The 25,551-nt window shown below is 43.5% G+C and overlaps 2 protein-coding genes across 2 annotated transcripts; both read left to right on the top strand.

Annotated features, from left to right (window-relative positions):
• The first annotated feature begins 448 nt into the window (after positions 1 to 448).
• On the top strand, positions 449 to 3,010 carry slc45a3 (solute carrier family 45 member 3). Its single transcript, XM_038964582.1, has 7 exons — positions 449 to 590; positions 716 to 957; positions 1,081 to 1,193; positions 1,341 to 1,825; positions 1,991 to 2,256; positions 2,489 to 2,686; positions 2,819 to 3,010. Exons 1-7 carry the CDS (start codon positions 449 to 451, stop codon positions 3,008 to 3,010), a joined length of 1,638 nt encoding a protein of 545 aa, XP_038820510.1.
• Positions 3,011 to 4,682: 1,672 nt separating this feature from the next.
• Positions 4,683 to 14,072, top strand: LOC120060840 (Krueppel-like factor 15). Its single transcript, XM_039010261.1, has 3 exons — positions 4,683 to 4,833; positions 7,872 to 8,945; positions 11,187 to 14,072. Exons 2-3 carry the CDS (start codon positions 7,927 to 7,929, stop codon positions 11,353 to 11,355), a joined length of 1,188 nt encoding a protein of 395 aa, XP_038866189.1. The 5' UTR covers positions 4,683 to 4,833; positions 7,872 to 7,926; the 3' UTR covers positions 11,356 to 14,072.
• The last annotated feature ends 11,479 nt before the right edge of the window (positions 14,073 to 25,551 follow it).

Raw genomic sequence — 25,551 nt, 5'->3', positions numbered from 1 at the left:
TTGACCCTGCTGCTCTACCTGCGTGAAATAGATGGAGCAAGAAAGACAACTCTACCTTTTGTACTTCTGGCAGACAGAGGTAATGTGAGCTCAGACAACTGTATACACGGAAGCCGTCCGGTCAGCTATATTGTCTGTTTTCCAGTATCTTGAGTAAAGAGACACTGGAACCTCCTCACAGAAGCATGGGACACAAACACCAGCCAGAACCCTGCCACCTTTTCCTCTGCACCACCCACCCGTTTACATGTGCAGATACCCCAAGGACTTCCCTCTGGAAGAGTAACCCTTAGAACACATGCATAGAGAAGAGCATTCTGTCCTGTCCACAGTCACTATAAACTCCTGTATCACAGGTGTCTCAAACTGTTTGGGAGAGACCAGAGCTCGAGATATAGAGTGGACGTTATAAGTATAGCGGTATAGGCAGAGGAAGCATCTTTGAGTCATGCAGGGCCGTGTGTGTCAGCTATTGCTGGTGAATGCTTTGACCTGTGGTCTGGAGGTGTGTATGGCTGCAGGGACCTTCTACATCCCCCCTCTACTGCTGCAGGCCGGCATAGAGGAACGCTACATGACCATGGTGCTGGGTGAGTCAACACTATGACTGTAGTTCTGGATGAGTGACCTGGGTGTAAACACTATGACCATGGCTGAAATAAGTGATTTGTTCTTGAGCTTGGAAGTAGATCTTCCCTCTCTACCTCTCTCTCAGGAGTCGGGCCGGTTCTGGGTTTGATCTTCGTACCTGTGATCGGTTCGTATAGTGACTCGTGGCGTGGTCGTTTTGGTCGGCGCCGGCCATTCATCTGGCTCCTATGTGTGGGGGTTCTGCTGGGCCTGCAGGTCTTGCCCCAGGCTTCTCACCTAGCTGCCCTGCTCTACCCACAGAGCCCCCGATGGCTGGAGGGGGTACTGCTGGTGGGGGCAGCCTGTCTGCTGGAGTTCTCAGGACAGGTGGAGCAGAATCTCAATATTGTTAAATCAATAACATTGATGTAGATATTTGAGTTCTTTATTCAAGTGCTCCTTGCTGTGTGTTTATGGAGTTTATAGCACCTAAATGACTGTTCTCGACAGGCCTGTTTCACACCGCTGGAAGCGCTGATCTCAGACCAGTTCCCTGGAGAGGAGGAGAGCAGAAGAGCCTTTTCTGTCTACTCACTGATGATCAGCCTGGGAGGATGCCTTGGGTAAGGGACCTCTCTCTCTCAATATCAGCCTCAGGAGCTGCCTGGGGCAGGTTACATCTCTCGCTGAGATGAAGTGGATAGGACAGAGATCAAGTCATAAAAGAGAACCAGAATATACACCTCTGTGATCCCTCTGTCTCATCCTAGGTACCTGCTCCCAGCCCTGGACTGGAGCCATGCCCCCACAGCAGCCTACCTAGGTGGCCAGGAGGCCTTTATCTACGTGTTGATCACCCTCATCTTCCTCACCTGCCTCGTCAGCACAGTCTTCATCTCAGAGGACAGATGGACTGGAGGAGAGAGAACCAGGAAGGGCGTTAGCGTGAGTTCCACCCTGAGCCCTTCCCATTGGAGGAGCCGATACTGTGGACACCCCTTGCTGTCGTGGGCCCAGTGTGTACGGATGGCTGTGGGGTGGTGTGTGTCGCTGTGCGTGTCGGCACTGCCACGTGTGTATGGTGTGTGTATGAGCTTCCCGGCAGTGATACGGCGGCTGTTTGTAGCTGAGCTGTTCAGCTGGATGGCTCTGATGAGCTTCATGCTGTTCTATACAGACTTTATGGGAGTGGGACTGTACCGTGGAGTACCCAACGCTACACCTGGAACACAGGAGAGACTACGATACGACGAAGGTAGGATGGGCAGACATTTACTTGATCCTTTCGATTTACTGCAAAAAGTTGCTGGGAATTTGACTTCTTTTCCACTCCTCCTTACTCTGTGACATTTTTATAAAAGATTTTCAATTCACCCATTTCAATGCAGCAATAGATCTACTCTCCCCTCGTATCTACCAGGTGTACGCATGGCGAGTGTGGGTCTGTTTCTGCAGTGCCTGATCTCAGTGGTCTGCTCCATCCTGATAGAGCGCTGGATGGTGTTGCTAGGCACCCGGGCTGTTTACGTTAGCAGTGTGATCCTGCTAGCGTTAGCTACAGCTGTGATGAGCTTCTCAAAGAGTGTAGTGATGGTCACTGTCATGGCTGCAGCTACTGGATATACCTTCTGTGTGCTGCAGGTCCTGCCCTACACCCTGCTGTGTCTGTATCACTCTGACAAACGGGTAAGACACACACACACACACACACACACACACACACACACACACACACACACACACTACCACTCCAGCCAGCAGGGGTGCTGTGGGTAGAGCAGGGCAGCTAGGTGAGAGGCCTGGGACAAGACCTGCAGAACCCCCACACAGGAGCCAGATGAATGGCCGGCGCCGACCGAAACTTCTGTCAGAACGCGACGTAGACGTTATCACAGTAGATAAACCCTATCTCTCTCAGGTCTTTTTCTCCAGCGCCAGACCTTCTCACCAAGGGGAAAGTGACGACCATACCCACTCAAAGCCGCTCCTTCCCCCCGACAATGCTTCCCCCAATGTGTCTCTGCCCCTGGAGAGAGAGGGAGAGGCCGTACCCCTGCCTCAGAGAGGGATGTGTCTGGACATGGCTATCCTGGACAGTGCCTACCTGCTCTCCCAGGTAAGGACAGCTGCTAGTCTCTCTACAAGTTAGACCGGTTGACCTGTGCGTGCTTGTATGTGTGTCTTTGTGTTGGTTGGGACAATATTTGTCTCAACAATTATGGCTAATGTTCTGTTCTCTCCCCTGCAGGTGCTGCCTGCTCTGTGTCTGGGCTCCATAGTGCAGCAATCCCACAGCGTCAGTGCCTATATGGCCTCCGCTTGCTTCCTCAGCCTCCTGTCCCTGCTCTGCTCCACCGGTGTCGTCTTCACACGCAGCGACCTCCACAGGCTCACAGGGTCAAAGGGCGATACTCCAACGCTGAGGGGGCTAAAGGATTAATCCATTGTGGATTCTAGTTTGTATCTGTGTTCTATTGTAGATTTTTACAAAATTTTGGCAGTCTGTCCTAGAATCCTGTAGCATGAGAAATATGCCGTATGACTCAAAGGGTTGGGGATTGCAGTTCTGACATCAGCACCTCTGAGACAGATGGGTGCTGTGTTGACACAGGTAGAGATTAACACAATCTAAGAGACAGATCATTCTTTCTGCACATACTTTTTTTTATTTTCTTCCAGCCACAGAATCACATTGTGTGCGGTTACTTCTGGGCACATTTCATATAGTTTTGTAGATATATTTTTCTACTGTTGTCTCATTCCGCTATGGCATTTCTTTATCTGGAATTCTAATGAACTTATGAACCTTATAGTTGCTTATGTTGACATTAAAGAACTAGGTAGTCATATGAACAGTGCCAATTGTGTTTTGGATAATACATCAATAGTCTTTGTCACCTATCCCTTAACCCAACATGTAAATCTTCTGTTTTCGATATGCTATGATATCATAATTACTTGAAGAGTGAAGTGGTATGTATTGGGAATGTGGCATTTTATTCCCCAGGGAACTCAGTGCAGGTAAATCAGTTTCTGTTGTAGGCTGCTAACTAAATGCCTTATTTTTAAACCATGTACTTGAATGTCATAGCTTGTCATCAGGTGGGAAATGTTATTCCATGTGTCCTTGGACATGCTTTCGCCTAATGCAAAAAATGTGTTAAATATTTTTTACATAATATATTGGTTTGTTTCACGGTTTAAACTGTTTGTAATTGTATCACGGGAAAGGATTAGTTATTACACAGGGTAATGGCTCATTTGCTCCAGGTGTGCCGTACTACTATGGCTGACCATGTAAAACAACACATTTCACTGCATGTATCCAGTGTTTTAAAAATAATAATTGAAGGTTAAGTTATTACACAGGGTAATAGAAGATTAAGTTGTTACACACTTTAATAGGTTATATGCAAGCATTCTTTCTCCTTGTTTTATTAATAAAATATTTTAAACAAAGCATTTTTCATATGTAATCTAAATGATATGACCTTAACAGTCCTTCTTATTCAATACAAAAGTTGTATTGCTGCACTCTCCCAAACATCAGAATGGAGGTCTCTAGTTTCATGTTCATACATGTGCTCTCCACGGGGCTGAGTGACACCAACATTTGGTTAAGCATGAAGAAGGCTGTCATTGTTAATACGAATTAAGCAATGCATAGGCTACAGTTGAACAAAAGGTCCATTGTACCATACCTGCAGTTCAAAGCTCTACCAACTTGTTCAGTTCATGACTGACAGTTTCTGAATGAGCCACGTTGTATATGACATCATTTTGAAAACACTGGATACACTTGCCACGTTCGCGTACTATTCGGAACTAGTAAACTTGGAAATGTTTAACTTAACTGTTTGAAGGCGATACGTGTATAACGACAAGCAGACCAGTTAGCAAGTCGGAAATGTCAGTTTCCTAGTTCCGATTAGCACTTGAATGCGGCACTCTTTCAAGTAGGCTACTTGGACAGGTACCTACATCAGTGACAGTTCCCAAAATAATGGCAAACCGCGCCCATCGATCGGAAACCAATAGAATCCCTTGTTTTAGGGCGAGCCTCCGTACGCTTAGCAAATCAGAACGGCGGAATTGGATCCGTGCCTCCTAGCGTACAGCAATGCAGTCATGTGATGGCCACAGAAAGAATGCCAACATGGAACTGTGGCAAGGACGGGATCCCTTTCTGCAAAAATAAGACGGTGAAAAACTTCGAGGACGGTGCATTTCGAAAGGTTTTAATATAGTTAATGATTATCGACGGTAAGTTCACCCTCACTAGTGGTATTTGCTGTTTTCGGTTGACCCTACACCCCGAACTTGTGAATTCCTGTCTGGCTGTTGTAGTCAGGTCCCTTTTGCCATGTGCCTCGCCTGCCCATACGCTGAATTTAAAAGCAGTTGTAAATAGTACTGTTTGCGAATGTCGAGGATAGTTAATCGATTGTAGGTCTATTACAGTTTTCACTTTGGTGTAATACGCACTTATTACGGTCCTGCTCCATGTTGTTTTGCGCCCGATACACATATATGCGCGTCATGTGGCCAATGTTCAGGGTTGCCAGGTCTAGCTTAAATGTTGAGCCAGTGATTGCTCAAAACCCACCCACAAGGCCTGAACTAGGCCAACAAATGTTTTTCGCCGCAAGTGAGGAGTTACCACATTTATTCAATAGGTGTCTCCATAATGACAATCTAAATACAGCTGGTAAAATTGCTTTACCTTCTATCTTTATCCCTTTGTTATTGGTTTATCACACCAAATGATTTAATTTTAACAATAAATCGAAAAGCCCAAACAGTTTGCTTTTTGACTTCTTTTAATTAATTAAAGTAAGTTAATGTGTGGCTGCAGTGTGATGTCCTAGTCATCCACCCCTCTGGAGCTAGATGGAAAGGGAAACGGAGAGAAGCCATCCATCAGTCCAGTACATCAACAGAGTTTATTGTACTATTAATCAATCACTGCTATTATAATTTGATGGTAATGGAGTTAATCGGTTACGCTCTGTGCTGCGCTCTCTCCTCTGACTTCAACTTTCTGACCAATGTTAGCTTGCTACATACAGGGCTCAATACTTTTTTCATCACTGTCCCAAAGTCGTTCCAAAGTGCAATTTTAAACCGTCCCAAACTGAAGATGAATCGTCCCAAATTAAATTGGGTCTACTCATTCATAGATTTAAAAGGCTAAAAAGAGTAGACTACTACCGAAATAGATAAATGGGGCTGTCAAAAGAATCCTCTAAAAAAGACATTTGAATAATATATCAATCTATTTAGCATAAATGTGCAAAAATAATTAGGCTACATGGAAATGTAGACTAGGTAGTATGCATATTGGTTACAGGCTCTTGTCCACACCGATACCAAAGCCACATTTTAAAGATACTTTTAATTACTTAAATGTATGCTAAACGCCAGTCATGTTTGACAATTATAATGTAGTATAATTTGCCTAGTTAATGTATTGTAATTTGCCTAGTTAAATAAAAAGAATTGAGCAATAAGGCACGAGGGGGTGTGGAATATGGCCAATATACCACGGCCAAGCGCTGTTCTTATGCACGACGCATCATGGAGTGCCTGGACACAGCCCTTAGCCGTGATATATTGTCCATATACCACAAACCCCCCAGGTGCCTTAATGCTATTATTATAAACTGGTTACCAATGTAATTAGAGCAGTAAAATAAATGTTTTGTCATACCCGTGGTATACGGTCTGATATACCACGGCTGTCAGCCAATCAGCATTCGGCTGGAATCACACAGTTTATAATTAACATTAACATCTAAAGGTTTGATTCTGTTGACATACTCCAAGCACTGTTCGTTCAGATAAAATGGCCACAACAGCAGAGAGAAAGGCCAGTTCCTGTTGCGCACCGCACACATCACCCACTTTGAAATCTGAGTGGAGGCTGTCAGCATTTTGAAAGTATTTAGCCATAACATTTAACATTTTATTCATGAAGCATGTCTTACCTTGTTTCAAAGTACCTTAGCCAAAATCAGACCATATGTTGAGGGAATCATTTTTTTAACAATTCCTTATGCCATTGAAACCAACATTTTCTATTTTTCTATTGATTTTCAAATCAACTTTTTCATTGTCCAGCAGGCAAAGACTCAAACTTAGTCATATTAGCAACCCATGCTAGTTGTTGCATCTTTAGATCTCCCCTCTTTCAAAATTTCTAAAGGATATTTTCATTTCTGTCACATGAAACCGCTCACATGTGTGGTGCGCTTTTTAGAAAGGTGCGTTCCCGCTAATTGCATTTTGGAACATTTGCGTGTAGGTTACTGCTGTGTGCACATTGCTGCACTAATGTGAAGAAATAGTTCAACATTTTAAGCTAAATGTTCTGATCTGTTGCATTAGCCTCATTGCTTAACTTTTTTTTGTTGATGTACAGTAGTTGTATGATTTAGAATCTATCAGCCTAGAACTGTCCTAGAGTCTGTTTAAACCGTCCCAGACATTTTTATTTATCGTCCCGGGACGACGGGGGCCCTTAATTTCGAGCCCTGGCTACATAGTTTACCCAGAGAGAAAGCACATAGTTCGATCCTCTTGCTGAAACTGTTGGATGATTATTTCTCAGTTTTTCTTTAATGATTGGTAGGACTGGGGGTGGTCAGGATACAGCGAACGAGGCAAACAAGAATTATGAGGGAGAAGTAAGTAGCTAGCTAGTGCTAGTTTATTAGTTTGTTCTCACATCGCGTGTCATGACTGCCTTCTGCAGCGCTCTGTCAAAACCAATGACTGTGCTCAACACACACACACACACACACCCCTCCGGTGCTCCCTCCCCACCACTCATTGGCAGTGTTCGAGAACATCAAAACGACTGCAGGTGACTGCCGACTGACTGATAACCTTGCATCATGAATAACAACTCATTATTATTTGTAGATCGGTCAGTCACAATTTACCCATGATATTGTGGTTATGATCCCCTCGAACACGGCCACTGACTTACTCACTCAGCAACAGCCTGCATCACTCCCTGATAATCAGTAGTAGTAGGTCACAGTGAAATGTAATAAAAATAAAAGAATAATGCCATTTTCACCCACGATATGGTTTTCAAAGGAAAACCGCCGACATGGCAACCCTGCTACTGTTTACACTGGGCACATCATTATGCACAATGTATCCATTTAATTATCCACAGTTTTGCTACATTGGTATGAACGACATTAAAAAGCACTAATGTGTTCAATATTATTCTTATTCATGATTCAGCATTTACGTTTTTAACTGCGGTATCCCCAACGTTTTCTATGCAGGTGTAGTGAGAAGCGTGGTTCTCCTGTGTGTCTGGACTGTATCTGGACTGTATCAATGGTGTCGTTAAGCAGCAGAGCGCTGGTCTCTGATAATGACCTCTTTAGGGACAGTGTTAGCCTGGTCTCCCTGGGGCTTGTAGAGGGAGAGGGCAGTGAGGGGGGGAGCGAGGGGGGTAGCTTTACTTCCTGTTACAGCCCCGAGGCCGGGGACATTGGGGCTCGACTCAGCTTCAGCCCTGGAGAGGAGGAGGATGACGAAGAGGAAGGGGGCCTGCTCCGACTCTATCTGACCCCCACAGAGGGTCTGCCTGACTTCAGCCCCCGCCTGCCCTCACCCTTCTCTCCCACCATGGAGGACATCGAGGAGTTCCTCAGGGAGAAGATGGAGAGAGAGGGGGTTCTCTTCTCTAGTGAACCCATAGAGGAGCCAGCTCCCTCCCCTTCCAGCTCCATGGAACAACCCCTCTCCTCCTCAGGGGGACACAGTGAGCCAGGGACCAGCAATGCCGCATCACCCCCCACCCCACAAACCCCCAACACCCCTCACACCCCAAGCCCATCCCCCCTCACCCCCTCAGTGCTCCTGGGAGCACCCCTGGTTTTCCATGTCCAGTCCTTTCCTCTGGCCCAGCCTCACCCCCAGACAGGCTCTCCTCCTGGTGCATCCAGTGGGCTGAGATTGGCCCACCTGGTTCTGGGACTCCACGGAGGGCAGAACGTTACCCTGCTGGCCTCACAGGTGCCCTCCACCTCAGCCACCCTTCTCAACATAGCCAGCACGGATGCTCCAGACCAGAAGTACGTGAAGATTGCCCCTCTACCGATCACTGTGAGGGTTGCCGGGGGGCTTGTTGGGGCAACAGTCATTGGGGGTCACAGTGGAGGGGTTGTGGTCAAAGCTGTGACCCCCCCTAGGGTCAACAGACCCCCTCCTAAAGAGACACTAAGGGTACACAAATGTTCTCACCCGGGCTGTGAGAAGATGTACACCAAGAGCAGCCATCTGAAGGCCCACTTCCGCAGACACACCGGAGAAAAGCCATACACCTGCAGCTGGCCTGACTGTGTCTGGAGGTGGGTTAAATCATAACAATGCTAGTCAACATGCAGAGAAAACACAGGAACCTTGGGTTTGTTAAATGTAGTTTATTACCATATAGGCTAGCCATTAACATGTGATAGGATACTAAAACGGAGGGAGAAGAAAGAAAAGCCTGTAATGACTGGTTTAAAATGAAGTGGGTATGATGATGACAGTGACAAACGGATGCTCTATCACGGTTGTTCTTTTTGTTGGGATATTGAAATACAGTATTTCACTGTAATTATTTTGTAAAGCTGAGCATAAAGAAAATATTGTTCTGTCTCTGCAGAGGTAGGGAGTAGAGCTGGTATGAAATGGTAACAATATAGAAGCTCAGCAAATATTAGATATTACAACACACTCATTGTGGCTAACAGTTACAGTTTCCCAATATGTAACTGCAGTGAGCTCTGTAAGGAAAGGATTGGGCTTAGGGTTATTAAGGTAGTTAGAAGATGTGAAAGGATATGCTTATAATGTTTGTACAGTGCCTTCAGAAGTATCCCAACCCTTTACTTTTTTTCCACATTGTGTTACAGCACGAATTTAAAATGGATAAAATTGAGATTCCTTTTTTTCTGGCCTACACATAATGCCCCATAATATCAAAGTGGAATGATGTTTTTAGAATTTTTTACAAATTAATTAAAAATGAAAAGCTGAAATGTCTTGAGTCAATAAGTATTCAACCCCTTTGTAATGGCAAGCCTAAATAAGCCTAACATTTGCATAATACGTTGGATGGATTCACTCTGTGTGCAATAATAGTGTTTAATATGATTTCTGAATGACTACCTCATCTCTGTACCCCACACATCTGTAAGGTCCCTCAGTCGCGCAGTGAATTTCAAACACAGATTCAGTCACAAAGACCAGGGAGTTTTACCAATGCCTCGCAAAGAAGGGTACATATTGGTAGTGTTTTTAAAAAACTGGCATTCAATATCCCTTTGAGCATGGTGAAGTTATTAATTACACTTTGGATGGTGTATCAATACATCCAGTCACTACAAAGATACAGTCGTCCTTCCTAATTCAGTTGCTGGAGTGGAAGAAAACAGCTCAGGGATTTCACCATGAGGCCAATGGTGACTAAAACAGTTTGAGTTTAATGGCTGTGATAGAAAACTGAGGATGGATTAGCAACGTAGTTACTCCACAACACTAACCTAAATGACAGAGTGAAATTAAGTCAGCCTGTACATAATACAAATATTCCAAAACATTCATCCTGTTTGCAACAAGGCACTAAAGTAATACGGGGAAAAAAGGGGCAAATCAATTAACTTTGTCCTGAATACAAAGTGTTATGTTTGAGATACATCTAACACAACACATCACTGAGTGCCACTCTTCATATTTTTGAAGCATGGTGGTGGCTGCATCATGTTATGGGTATGCTTCTAATCAACAAGGACTGGGTAGTTTTTCAGGATAAAAAATGTACGTAATGGAGGTAAGCACAGGCAAAATCCTAGAGGAAAACCTGCTTCATTCTACTTTCCACCTGACACTGAGAACCTAATTCACCTTTAAGCAAGACAATCACCTAAAACACAAGGCCAAATCTACACTGGAGTTGCTTACCAAGAAGACAGTGAATGTTCCTGAGTGGCCGAGTTACAGTTTTGACTTAAATGTACTTGAAAATCTAAGGCAAGAACTGAAAATAGTTATCTAGCAATGATCAACAACCAATTTGACAGCTTGAAGAATTTTGAAAAGAATAATGGGCAAATGTTACACAATCCTGGTGTGGAAAGCTCGTAGAGACTTACCCAGAAAGATTCATAGCTGTAATCGCTGCCAACGGTGCTTCAACAAATTAGTGACTCAAGGGTATGAATACTTATGCAAATTAGATTTCTGTATTTCATTTTCAATAAATGTGCACACATTTCTACTTTGTCATTATGGGGTATTATGTGTAGATGGGTGAGAATAAAACATATTTAATCCATTTTGAATTCAGGCTGTAACACAACAAAATGTGGAATAAGTCAAGGGGTATGAATACTCTCTGACAGCACTGTATATTGTAAATACTGTTTTACCCACCATTTAGTGTTCCTATTTCCCTCAGAGCTGGGTCTGAGCACTAATTTGGGGGCAATCAAACAGTGGGAATAACAGGCCTCCTGACACACTTAGCTGGAACCAACTGAGCTAAGTGTTTAGCATAGAAACAATTACAATTCAGAGAAATGATTAAAGCACCTCTATCTCTGTAGGTTCTCTCGTTCTGATGAGCTGTCTCGTCACCGGCGCTCCCACTCCGGGGTCAAGCCCTACGAGTGCTCTCTGTGTGAGAAGAAGTTTGCCCGCAGTGACCACCTCTCCAAACACACCAAGGTGCACCGCAGCCCCCGGCCTGGCAGAATCGTCAGAACTACCGTCTGACCCAGCCAGCATCTCAACACAGCAAACCCAGCTCAGCCCAATCGTGATCCTGATGCCACCCTTAACCCCGTTGCAGCATAATTCTGGACGGCAGAATTATTAATACCTGCCTCTAGAATTCAGAGCAGCCTGGTCCCAGCCCAGTCCAACCTCAACCCGACCACAGGCTGACAGACTAATCAGACTCATCCACTCAGCCCTTCTGCGGGAAGGCCCCGTTAGGGAGTCTGAGTCCTCATTAGGACACTGGTGCTACAGGAGCAGACCTGGACCAGAACTTAAGAGTAGGGTTCTGAATCTGATTCAGACCCTGCTGGCCTCTGCCCTCTTTACCCTCTCCTCCCTCCTGCAGCAGAGCAGATGAGGGCTTGTCCTGGTGCTAGACAGTGAACTAACAGGTAACGGCCATCTCAGGGATGTGATTGTTCAGCTTAAAGCGGATTTCAGGCCTTTAGGTTAAATCACATCCCCCTGCCACACACACACCTCGTTACCCTTAGCAGATGACAAGCGTGACAGGCAGCTGCACAAGGTCTAAGTCTCAGAAGATAATGTTGTATATGTCATTAGATTGTGTTTAAAAGACTATACTGTCACACATTCTATTCTACATATTATATTGCTCTGTGAATCTGCTTTAGGAGTTAGACCCTCAAGACAGTTTTAGAGGTAAATGCACTGGCCCAGCTCATTCTAGCCCATAATCTGTGCTATTAGCCCAGTTGAAATTTGAAAGTACTGTGTTGATATGTGAGCTGCCAGATTCTCTCAGAGAACAGGTTTGAGTCTAAATCTCTTACATATCCCCTCCTGCTCCCCATAGTGCCACACCTCTGGCCCAATCACATCCCTCCTTGACCCTAACGGCCAATCCAGTACTGTTATCACCGCTTCCCTGACCTCATGCCTCTTTCCACTCCCTAAAAGACGTCAGGGCTGCAGACTAGTGTCTGCTGGTTTTCACCATGGTGCTTTACTGGTCCATTATGTAATAACTGGTTAGTTAAGAGTCCACTCACACCCACCTGGTTTCCCAGGTTTGCGTCAGATGCTGATTGAAGGCAAGTAACTGAGTGAAAACCAGCAGACACCGCGGCCCACCTGGTCCATGCTCTTAAACCTATAAGCTCTTTTACATTCTTTATGTCTTTGAAATCAATGTTAAACTGACAAAAGAGACTCGGCGAAAGCTGCTTATGTGTATACTGTATGTTTTATACATTGTCTTTTCAATGCAAAGCAATCCGATATGAAGAAGTGCTTAGTCATTTACAGTAGTAAAGGTTAGTATGTTAGGCCAGCAAGCAAAGCTAGTCATTTATAGTGTACAGTACTGTACCTGAAAAGGGCAGCTGATCGTTGTCCAATCTGTATCTGTGAAATATAACATTTACATGTACAGAACATATAGAAGCTCCTATCCAGAGAAACCCTTAGTCAGTACATTAAGCTATCCAGTGGTGTCTGTGCTTGGTGAAACTGTGGAATGTTATTGGGGGGTCATCAGATCAGCCAGACGGGGGTTAATTCTGAGACCCACTCTTCCATTAATGAGTTATCCCATCACACCCCATCAAGATGAGCCCTCTGTTCTCAAGTGCACTTATGTTAGCAGGTCCAGCAGGAGAGGGTTAAGCATGGAGAAAAGTTATAGGTAGCCCAACGGCTAAGGAATTGGACCTGTTGCTGAAAGGTATCTGGTTCAAATCCTGGGGCGGGCACTGGAAAAATAGGTGTGAATTGATCTGGCAACTGAAGGGCTACTGTTCTTGTACTGTTGGGCCCTTAACCCCACAGCATGCTCTTCATCCAGGGGCCCTGCACTGCAGCTTGATCCTGTGCTAGTCTCAAATCAAATGTTATTTGTCACATACACATGGTTAGCAGATGTTAATGCGAGTGTAGCGAAATGCTTGTGCTTCTAGTTCCGATAATACAGTAATAACCAACGAGTAATCTAACCTAACAATTTCACAACAACTACCTTATACACACAAGTCTCAACTGTGTGTGATGTGTGCTGTAAGACATTGACAATAAAGTTGTTTTCTAAATGCTATGCCAAGGACTGGAGGGCTCTGCTACGAGTATGTAAGCTGTATCTCTGGATTTGAGTGTAAAAGGTGCTTTTTCAACAGGCTACTGCACTTAGGAAACCATATAGAGAAAACAACAGACTTTTCAGGGTAGCAGTTTTGGCCCATATTCCTTGAGAGAAACCAGAGTGGGTACATGCGCTTTAAACCCACTTATATTGTACTCAAATTTGCAATCCATCACTCACATTTGCCATCCATCACAGTGATTCAGAACTTATGATGAGCCAAACTGTTTTTTAAACACATTTTCTTGCGTGTTGAATTTGGATGGGTAAACTCAGAAAGGACCACCACATCAGTATCACTGGCAATCATCATCATTAAATGGTATCTTGCCATTACAGAAACAGTTTGTTGTTTTTTAAGATTGTTTGTGTATTTCTTTCTTTGGACATGACTCGTTTGATTAGATCACGACCACATCAACCCACCGAGACAGACGTCTGACCCAGCTGTGTGTCCATGACTGATCTGGTCCCTCTGATTCAGTCCTATTGTAAATATTCCCCTTTCTGCCTTACTTTCAACCTTAGGTCGCTCTCTCCCAGTAACTTTATCTAACTACTGTAATAATTCAGTTCTGCTGAAATACACGTTAAAAAAAAATTGACTACCAGAAATGCTATTTTCTTATGTATGAGAATAAAGGATAAGAAAATGTAAACACGATCCTCGTCATTATTTGAGTCATGGCTTTTTTTTGTGTGTGTATTTCAAGAAACAAAATTATCCATGCTTTCATTGGGAAGTCATTAAGTCCATCTATTCTTTCATTGGAGTGACATTCAAAGATTGTAAAACTATTGCTTTGTCTCTGCACCAAATAACGGTGTTGATTGTGGCACAGTGGGAGGCTGTTCCTACACGTCTCTGCCTCGGAAGAGAATGGCGTAGGCTTCAGTACTCTGAACCCTGGCATATTTCTAACATTGATTCTGCTGTTACAGAGTGAAGAAATGTGGGTTTACAATGCTAGAGAGAGAGAGAAATTCTCCCAGTGTGCTTCAGAAGCCAGCCTGCCTGTAAGACTGGAATGTCTGGCACTGTGTGGAGCTGAGTCGCTCTGGGACTAAAAAAGTGTCTGGAAGAAGATTGGGCTGCATTTCATCCCAAAAAATAGCATCTCCTCCCCTCTGCCCTTGTTCACTTGACTCTCCCGTTCACAAACCTGAGACGACTGGGTAGGTGTAAGCCTCCATCACTCCCCCTAGTTCCCGGTGTGTTGTTCTCACATATCCAGATCTGTGAAAGGAAGTGAACGAGAGCAGAGGGAAGGAGACATCTTTTTGGAATGAAGTGCAGTCCTGAGATCGCTAGAAGAACTGTGAGGCTGCAAATAAGCTCCATCCATACTGCCCAGGCCCAGGGGTTACTGTCGTTCTAGAATAAACATACATCATTCTTGGCCCTATAGCTGTGGATGCATTCCAATGAGAGCCACAGGTGACATCACACTTCATAGGTTAGTGGTTGAGGTTTAGATTGGGGAGGGAGGGTATCCCAACTGATCCTAGATCTGTACCGAAGGGCTACTTCTACTATGTGCAGGTACAAGGCCCATCTCAGTAAAAAAATACATTACAGTCCATCTCCTTAAACCCTCACAGAATTTGAAAAGGTGAATAATTTGTCCACAATTTTTATATACTCCAACAGTGATTAAATGGTTTGACAAATCTTTAACATTTGTTTACTGTGTTTTCTGTCCAGCGCTTGAACCAGTGTGATGTTAGTAGCATACATTTTCTCTTTAATTGAAAACCTCAGTGTACTTTGCAGAACCACATTAAAAAGTACACTAGTCGGAGCACGTGATGCCGCGGAGCTGAGCAGACGTTGACAAACCGAGCTCTTCAAAGTTATTCTATTATTACCTAAATAACAACGTTGAAACAATATTCTAACATCGGCTGATAAATTGTCAAGTACTTACCTTCCCAAAGAGCCATGGACCGCCGAAAGAGAGGCAAGAAGGACGACCAAAACGTTGTTGATTCCCAAGATAACGATAACGCTAGCAAGATTAGCATTAGCCCTCATAACTCAAACGACAGTTCCAGACTGTTGCTCTCGGCCTCTTGCGAGCCTGCCGACATGCTGGCTACTCTCCTCCGGGAAATTCAGGATGGTAACAAAGGTCTTTCTATGAAAATCGATAAGAGAACGGCTGAACTCCATTCTTCCATTGACGACCTGAAATCCTCCATGAATGATCTCCTTTTGAGAACGACTGAGGCAGAGTTGCGCATTAGCACAGTTGAAGACACCATCGCTCGACATGACCAGGTCTTGATACAACTGCAAAAGGACAATGCCTACCTCAAAAACAAGGTAGATCAGATGGAGAACCAGAGCAGACGTAGTAATATCCGTGTGGTGGGATTGAAAGAGGACAGCGAGGGCCGTGACCCGGTCCGTTTCTTCACTCAATGGATCCCGGATGTCCTAGGCACAATCAACTTCACCAAGTCACTGGAAATCGAACGCGCCCACAGAACATCAGCGCCGAAACCCCGGCCAGATGAGCCCCCACGGGCCGTCCTGATCAGGTTCCTCCGTTTCCAAGACAGAGAGAAGGTACTGCAACTCGCAAGAGCCAAAGGGGACATAGCCATTGATGGCAAGAGGGTCAGCCTTTTCCCGGATATGAGCGCGGATCTCGCAAGACGTCGCAAGCAGTTCAGACCTGCCGCCAAAGCACTGAAGGAGAAGAACATCATCGGCTACCTCATCCACCCTGCGCGGATGAAAGTTCAGTACAAAGGCCGAAGCCATCTCTTCAACACGCCGGGAGAAGTGTACACTTTTCTCAAAGAACTGAGCAACGTCTGAGCCAGGACGGTCTCTTTGGGGGATAAGATGCAGTTTGTTTGTTTTCTCTTATCCGGACTGAACCGCTGATATCCTCCGGTCGCTATAATTGATTTGTACATTTTCAACTAACCGTATCTTTCCGGGGTGAGTTCTATTACATTTACAGGAGAGTATATTTTGGTTTAGTACATATCACTGGGCGAAGCAAATAAGTGGGTTTAGGCCCACTGCTTTCCCCCTCATTTATGTTAATCTTTCGAAAAGAGACTCAAGCAGCCCTTACCGTGGGCAGTAAATATTCAGCCATAAATATCTATTCACAACGTTTGTTTTCAATTTAGAGAGCTCGCAGGTTTTAGTTTACGCCAAGGTTTAGCTAGTAAGAGCAAGATGGAAAGCGAGCAGCAACGTATCTCTACAAGTGTATTCATGTTTGATTGTTGGGATTGTGGTTTTAGTCTAACAATCGGGGTGGGTGGGATTCTTTATTTTTTTCCCCTTTTTTCTATGTTTATTGTTTCCTTCCTAAAGAGACACATAGGTCACTTCTGTGTTCAAACCAAAGTTGAAACATTTCCTAACTATCAACATATGATAGATTTCCATTCAGTTACATATTTGAAACCCTACTATGCTTAATCCACTAAAATATGTCACATTCAACGTAAAAGGTCTTAACAGCCCGATTAAAAGGAAGAGAGTCTATACATACCTTAAGAAATTAAAGGCTGACATTGTGTTTTTACAAGAAACACATCTTACAGCCAGTGAACACAAGAAATTGAAGAGGGAATGGGTAGGACAAGTTTTTGCGTCCTCTTTTAACTCCAAAGCAAGAGGAACTGCAATTTTGATAAGTAGACACATCCCCTTCTGCGTCAGCAACACCATCTCTGATCCCTCTGGCAGGTTTGTTTTGGACCCTATTGAATATCTATGCTCCTAACTTCGATGACCATATGTTTATTCAGAATGTCTTCCTTCAGGTCGCTCAAGCACCACCAGGATGGTTACTGGTTGGAGGAGATTTTAATTTTTGTTTAGATACAGTTCTTGATAGGTCCTCTGATAAACCCTCACTTCTTACCAAAGCCAGCAAGCTCACCATGTCATTCATGAAAGATCTCAATTTACTAGACATCTGGAGACAGTTGCACCCACAGGATAGGGACTACTCTTTTTATTCACACCCACACAAGACACACACGCATAGATAACTTTTTAATATCGACACAACTGTTTCATAGAGTGTTAGATGTCGAGTATCTCCCCAGATTGCTTAGTGACCATTCTCCCCTGGTATTATCAATCTCCATTCCTACCAAGGTAAATGGAGCATATAGATGGAGACTAAATTCTACACTCCTAAAGCAACCTGAATTTTGTGCATTCATCAAAGAGCAGATCAATATTTTCACTTTGACAAACAAACCCTCCGCTCCTGACAGTTTCATTCTTTGGGACACATTGAAGGCCTATCTGAGGGGACAGATCATTTCCTACACTAAAGGGCTGAAGAGAAAACACGGTGCGGAACTGAGTGCCCTTGAATCTGAAATCTCAGAGCTAGAGAAAACCTACCAAAGAGGCCCAACTAAAGATCTATACAGGCTTTTGGTAAATAAAAAACTGAAATATAATATTCTGAACACATATCAAGCTGAGAGGGCCATCACTAAATCAAAACAGCGTTATTACGAGCTTGGAGAGAAAGCACACAAAGTATTGGCATGGCAACTGAAAGCAGAGGAAAGTAAGAGGACAATTAATGCTATAGAAACTCTTACTAATGAGATCTTTCGACCCTACTGAAATTAATCATACTTTTAAGAAATACTATGAAGACCTCTACACTTCCCAATCAAGCGATGATCTATCAGAGATCGACTCCTTTCTCTCCTCTCTCAACCTCCCATGCCTGTCAGGGGAAGACAGCGAGCGCCTGAGTGAACACTTCTCAGTTCCTGAATTGTTGGAGGCCATTAAATCCTTACCTTCTAATAAATCTCCTGGGGAGGATGGCTTCCCTCCAGAGTTCTATAAAGAATTTAGGGAGCTGTTGGTCCCCTACCTTATGGAGGTACTTAAAAAAGCCAGGGAAGACAACTGCTTTCCAGAGTCTTTCTCTCAAGCAGTGATTACTGTAATCCACAAGAAAGGGAAAAATCCACTAAAGTGCGCCTCATATAGACCAATCTCTCTCCTTAACACAGATTGTAAACTGGTCACCAAGATGCTATCTAAGAGACTGGAGTCATGTCTTCCCCTGTTGGTCAACCCAGATCAGACTGGCTTCATAATTAATAGATTGTCCTCCAATAATCTCAGAAGGTTCTTTGATATAATTCACCTTGCTAACAAAAACAAAATACCTAGTGTCGCAGTCTCCCTCGACGCTGAAAAGGCCTTTGATAGGGTTGAATGGCCATACCTCTTTCGCGTCTTGGAAAAGTTTGGTTTAGGTACCGGGTTTGTAAATTTGATAAAATCACTCTACAAATCTCCTAAAGCTAGGATTGCTACCAACGGGATTACTTCCTCCTCTTTCCCTCTCTATAGGGGGAACAGACAAGGTTGCCCAATTAGCCCCCACCTCTTTGCCCTCGCCATCGAACTGTTGGCTGAGGCTATTAGAACGTGCCCTGACATACATGGCTTTGAGGTGGGCCCCCATACCCATAAATTATCACTCTTTGCGGACGACCTTATCTTATTTCTAACAAACCCAGAACACTCCCTCTCTCACTTGCAGATCCTACTACAGTGTTATAGTTCTTTCTCTGGATATAAGGTCAATTTAGATAAAAGCGAAATCTTACCGTTGTCTGTCTTTGACCATCATACCATCAAGCACAAGTTTCCTTTTAGATGGTCGCCTATGGGCTTCACATATTTGGGCATAATGGTGGATGGTAACCTGAACAACCTCTATAAACTCAATCTGGCCAATTTGTTGCAAAAGGTGGAGGGTGACCTTTGTAAATGGATGGACTTACCTCTCACTCTACTGGGTAGAATCAATGTAATTAAAATGAATGTCCTGCCCAGATTTCTATATCTGTTTCAATCTCTCCCTATCCCTGTTCCCGCAGCATTCTTTTCCTCTCTCGACAAGATGACCAGACGGTTTATCTGGCACGGCAAAACCCCTAGGGTTGGCCTGGATAAACTGACCCTGGATTACAGTCAAGGGGGCTTAAACCTCCCCAATTTTAGAATATACTACTGGGCAGCACAGTCTAGGTTTCTGGCTCAGAGGTTTGACAAGGGTCCCTCTCCCTCATGGTTGAACATTGAAAAGCTTGAGGTAAATGATGACACTGGGGCAGAATTGTTTTACAAATGGGACAGAAAATCTATAAAAACCATCACAGACAACCCTTTAATCATACATTCTGTCCTGGCATGGTGCAAACTGCATGAGCTGTTCGGACGAGGCGGATTCCTTTCCCCTAAACCCCTTTATGGAACAATAGATTGATTCCTATGTTTTTCCAGAATAGTAACTTTAGACCATGGTCTGATAAGGGGATCACTCTTCTGGAACATTGTTACGAGGAGGGAGTTCTTATGTCTTTTGATCAGCTGAAACAGAAATACCACTTGCCAAACAGGGACTTCTTTAGCTACCTACAACTACGAAACTTTATTAGGGTGTCTCTCAAGGGACAATGGAACCTACCTAAGATGTCACCTATTGAACAACTCTGCCACGCAGACCAACCACTGTTCAAGACCATTTCCCGTGTTTACGATGCTCTTATGTCAGGACTAACACTGCCTGGGCTAGATAAACCCCGACTTAGATGGGAAAAAGATCTGGGTATTGATCTTGATGAGGGTCTATGGAGTGACCTATGCAGGGATGGTGTTACATCCACATTGAACTCCAGATACAGACTGATCCAGTTTAATTTCCTCCATCAGCTCTATATCACCCCATCTAGACTGCACAAGTTCAACCCTGATATCTCCTCCCAATGTTTTAGATGTGGCTCAGATGAAGGAACATTCCTCCATTCCACTTGGCAGTGTTCAAAACTACACGGTTTCTGGCAGGGGGTATGCGATACCATATCCTCAATTCATGGGGTTGCATTCCCTTTAGACCCGGAGGTCTGTCTACTGGGCAACTTCACTAACACCAATCTTAGGCAAAGCCATACTATAAAGCTAACAGAAATATTGCTAGCGATGGCCAAGAAATGTATCGCCTTGAAATGGAAATTGGATTCCCCCCTGCCAGTTGCAATGTGGCTATCAGAAGTTAATAGTTGTATCCCACTGGAGAAAATTACTTACCGCTTGAGGAATAAGTTAAATACATTTTACAGAATTTGGCAACCTTTTATTGACTATATGGAGAATCTCCCCCCACATCACATTGAATGAATCTCTATATTATCCTTATATAATGTTTCACACGTAACGTATAATATGTAGCCTACGGCAGGTGACCATATGATCCAATGTCTCATTATAATTTTTTTTTTTTATTGTATGTCTGTATATATAATTATAATTTGTTTTCTTTTTTCTTTGTTTGTTACGCTCATCTGTTATTGTCACTTTGTCCTATTGTTGTCTAATATCTTTTCACGTTTGTCTTGAATGTTGTTAATTGGAAAATGCAAAAATAAAATATTTAAAAAAAAAAAGTACACTAGTCTACTATGGTCTAAATACTGTAGTATTACTATATTTATACTGTATACTATATACTATATGTAACGGATGTGAAATGGCTAGCTAGTTAGCGGGTACGCGCTAATAGCGTTTCAATCGGTTACGTCACTTGCTCTGAGATTTGAAGTAGGGTTTCCCCTTGCTCTGCAAGGACCGCGGCCTTTGTGGAGCGATGGGTAACGATGCTTCGTGGGCGACCGTTGTTGATGTGTGCAGAGGGTCCCTGGTTCGCGTCGGGGCGAGGGGACGTACTAAAGTTAAAACTGTTACATATAGTATTCACTGTAATGTTTTTGCGGACATGACTGTAGATTACTATATTATCCATCAGGGGTTGTAATTATTTTCCTATCGTTTCATTATGAACAGAATATATATATGTTTTGTTCCGTTCCACTGTTCCACCAGCAAAAGAAAATTCTGAACTGGTGGAAACCAAAATAAATTACAGGTTTATATAGATTGTTTCTGTTCCTATTTAAACCTCTGAAATAGATAGCTTTTTAAACATTTAGTTCAACGTTAAATTAATTCACCAATCAGTGTGGATAGAGCAGCTTGCTATGCAGCGAGTAAGCGATTTAATCTGTATAGTAAAGTCGTTAAGAGTAAATTGCATTTTGCGGTAACAGCATGGTATAATCATAATGAAAGACAAACACACACTGTGCTGCCAGTCACAGTGTAGGGTGTGCAATGCAACTGACATTTTGTGGGTGAGGAGAGAGCAAGAGAGGATGGAGGAAGCTTGCCTTGAAGCGCTGGGCATCTTGTTATGACATGAATTATCTGACTTAGGCTCACAGAATTATACCTACGGAGGAGCGGCTTCTATGGAGGAACTTTGAATATCTTTGAACATTGGACCAGAGCAAACGTTAGTTAGTTAGCTGGCTAGCTAGCTAACAAGCTTGTGTGTGCAAAACAGCAGTAGAATTAAAAACATGTCTTACCTTTTTGTAGTTAATAAATCCAATGTGAAACGTGATAACTATAGTATCTTTAACTAGCATTGAAAAAGTGAATCCATTATTTTAAACATTTCTCCCTAATTTCTGAATCATGCTTGTAAAGTTGTCAGTAGATTATAGCAACCTATGCTTCAGAGGAGTGGGGCAGGTAGCCTACACACAAGCACACCCATTGGCAAAGATTTCCAGCTAGCAGGCAGATGCTGGTTTCTGAGTGACAGAGTCAGGGCTTTGCATAGGAGCTTTGTTAGGATTTTTGTGGCAATGAAAAAAAATGCCCGGAAAGTAAAATAACGTTATTAACCAGTTCCCATGCTTTTATAATAACGGTTCTGTTCCGGAACAGTATAGATAACTTTTGCTTCCGGTTCAGGTTCTATTCCTCAAATAATTTAGTTATTGTATCGTTTTCGGTTCTGTTCCCTGAACCGGTTCCAACCCTTGGTATTCACTGTAGTGTTTTTGCAGACATGACCATAGTATACTGCAGTATTTACTGTTGAGTTTTTGCAAACATGACTAGTATACTACACTGAGTATACAAAACATTACCAGTGTAGTCTGGTAGTTGTGCCATTTTAGCTAACCCTAGTTGGCAGGTGTTACTACAGTTATATCTGCAAAAACACTACAGTAAATACTACAGTATACTACAGTCATGTCTGCAAAAACACTACAGTGAATACTATACACTGAGTGTACAAAACATTAAAAACACCTACTAATATTGCCCCCAGAACAGCCTCAATTCGTCGGGGCATGGACTCTAGAAGGTGTCAAGCGTTTCACAGGGATGCTGGCCCATGTTGACTCCAATGCTTCCCACAGTTGTCAAGTTGGCTGGAAGTCCTTTGGGTGCTGGACCATTCTTGATACACACAGGAAACTGTTGAGCATGAAAAACCCAGCAGTGTTGCAGTTCTTGATACAAACCGGTGCGCCTGGCACCTACTACCATACCCCGTTCAAAGGCACTTACATTTTTTGTCTTGCTCATTCACCCTCTTAATGGCACACATACATACACAGTACATGTCTCAATTGTCTCAACGCTCAAAAATCCTTCTTTAACCTGTCTCCTCCCCTTCATCTACACTTATTTGAAGTGGATTTAACAAGTGACATCAATAAGGGATCATAGCTTTAAACTATGTCATGGAAAGAGCAGGTGTTCTTAATGTTTTGTTCACTCAGTGTACATTTTTTTCTGGGAAAAAAATGTGATAACTAAAATATAGTCATTGCATAAGTATTTAGCCTCTGTTTAGGCAAGCTTAAATTAGTTCAGGAGTAAAATTTGGCTTAACAATTCACAGAATGTGTTGCATGGACTCTGTGTGAAATAATAGGGGTTGACAGGATTTTTTTTATGACTAACTATTTTTTTTATGCTCTACGGGGTCCCTCTACGGGGTCCCTTTATGCTCTGTGCCAGGTCCCTCAGTCAAGTATTGAATTTCAAGCACATATTAAATTACAAAGACCAGGTAGCCTTTTGAAAGCTTCATAAAAGGCCAGTGATTAGTAGATCTGTAACAATATCAAATCAGACATTGAATATCTCTTTAAGCATGGTCAAGTTAATAATTATGCTGTGGGGCCTCCCGAGTGGCGCAGCCGTCTAATGCACTGCAGTGCTAGAGGCGTCACTACAGACCTGGGTTTGATCCCAGGCTGTATCACAACCGTCCGTGATCGGGAGTCCCGTAGAGCGGTGCACAATTGGCCCAGCGTCGTCCGGGTTAGTGGAGGGTTTGGCCGGGGAGTCTTTACTTGTCTCATCGGGCTCTAGTGACTTCTTGTGATTAGCTTACAATTGTCTCTTTCATCTCCTCTCCCCTGTAACTATTCCCCAGGTTGTTGCTGTAAATGAGAATGTGTTTTCAGTCAACTTACCTGGTAAAATAACGGTTAAATAAAAAAAGTAATTGTAGCAGGACAAGGTCAGCCTGTCGTCAGTTGAATGGTGTTTCCTCTGACACATTGGTGCAGGTGTTAAGAAGTGGTGTTAAGAAGTGCGGTTTGGCGGGTCATGTTTTGGTGAAGTGGAAACATCTAGGAGCAACAACAGTCCAGCAGCAAAGTGGTAGGCCACACAAGCTCACAGAAAAGGGACCGCAGAGTGCGGAAGTGCGTAGCGTGTAAAAATTGTCTGTCCTTGGTTGCAACACTCACTACCGAGTTCCAAGTTGTCTCTGGAAGCAATGCCAGCACAAGAACTGTTTGTTGGGAGCTTCATGAAATGGGGTTCCATGACCTAGCAGCCGCACACAAGCCTAAGATCACCACGCGCAATGCCAAGCGTTTGGCTGGAGTGGTGTAAAGCTCGCTGCCATTGGACGCTGCCATTGGACGAATCTGGGTTTGGCGGATGCCAGGAGAATGCTACCTGTCCAAATGCATAGTGCCAACTGTAATGTTTGGTGGAGGAGGAATAATGGTCTGGGGCTGTTTTTCATGATTCAGGCCCCTTAGTTCCAGTGAAGAGAAATCTTAACACTACAGCATACAATGACATTCTAGATGATTCTGTCCTTCCAATTTTGTGGCAACAGTTTGAGGAAGGCCCTTTGCTCAAATGGAAGGCCCTTTGCTCTAGACCACAGGTGTCAAACTCATTCCACGGGGGGCCGAGTGTCTGCGGGTTTTCGCTCCTCCCTTGTACTTGATTGATGAATTAACATCACTAATTAGTTAGGAACTCCCCACACCTGGTTGTCTAGGGCTTTATTGAAAGGAAAAACCAAAAACCTGCAGACACTAGGCCCTCCGTGGAATGAGTTTGACACCCCTGCTCTAGACAATGACCCTGTGCTCAAAGCGAGGTCCATACAGCGATGGTTTGTCGAGATCGGTGTGGAAGAACTTGACTGGAGGCAGTTATAGCAGCAATGGGCAGACCAACTCCAAATTTGTGTCCATGATTTTGGAATGAGACAAGCAGGTGTCCACATACTTTTGGTTATGTAGTGTATGTTATTTTCAGAGGTAGACTGGCTATAGCAGCGAAAACAGCCAAATTCTTAATCTAAATGTGAATTGATTCTCAATGGCGATATGGTTCTACAAACATAAAGCCCTTTACTTTCATATTACTTCAAAATAATTTCAAAAATGCAAAATACACTTACTGTTTTAACAAGCTTTATCACAGTTGCAGCTGACAGTTTCTTTCAGTGACAACACGTTTCTGGTAGCCTTCTTCCGTTACACACAGGTGTTCAGAGTGAAACAGTGTTACTTCCTTTCATCTCCTCGCCCCTACCTGTGCTCGAACCAGGGAACCTCCGCACACATCAACAACTGCCTCCCACGAAGCATCGTTACCTGTCGCTCCACAAAAGCAACTAGTAAGTACTGTAGTATTCTATAGTAAACTAGTATTTTTTTGTTGATCTGGTAAATATCCATGTGTACAGTCATGCAGCAATTCCAATCTGGCATGACTATTCTATTAATAATTCTTCATCTAGTGCCCTTAATACTGTGAACTGCACAGGTAACACACGCTCGCAGACTTAGCTAAACTAACATAACATTACTAAAGTATTACATTACTTACACCGTTTTGGTATAATAACCTACTAGCCTATATTACTGTGTCTCATACAAGTTCCCTTTACATA

The sequence above is a fragment of the Salvelinus namaycush genome, chromosome 2, assembly GCF_016432855.1.
Source record: "Salvelinus namaycush isolate Seneca chromosome 2, SaNama_1.0, whole genome shotgun sequence".
Classification (NCBI taxonomy): Eukaryota; Metazoa; Chordata; class Actinopteri; order Salmoniformes; family Salmonidae; genus Salvelinus; species Salvelinus namaycush.
The sequence above is the reverse complement of the archived record's forward strand: the minus strand, read 5'-3'. Positions and strand labels throughout refer to the sequence as shown.

What these genes read in the sequence shown, in the direction of transcription:
- slc45a3 (XM_038964582.1), top strand. Translation starts at nt 449, where the DNA reads ATGCAGGGCCGTGTGTGTCAGCTATTGCTGGTGAATGCTTTGACCTGT. An exon ending in CTACATGACCATGGTGCTGG is followed by an intron (nt 591 to 715) that starts GTGAGTCAACAC and finishes CCTCTCTCTCAG; the next exon opens with GAGTCGGGCCGGTTCTGGGT. An exon ending in TGCTGGAGTTCTCAGGACAG is followed by an intron (nt 958 to 1,080) that starts GTGGAGCAGAAT and finishes TGTTCTCGACAG; the next exon opens with GCCTGTTTCACACCGCTGGA.
- LOC120060840 (XM_039010261.1), top strand. Translation starts at nt 7,927, where the DNA reads ATGGTGTCGTTAAGCAGCAGAGCGCTGGTCTCTGATAATGACCTCTTT. An exon ending in TGGCCTGACTGTGTCTGGAG is followed by an intron (nt 8,946 to 11,186) that starts GTGGGTTAAATC and finishes CTATCTCTGTAG; the next exon opens with GTTCTCTCGTTCTGATGAGC.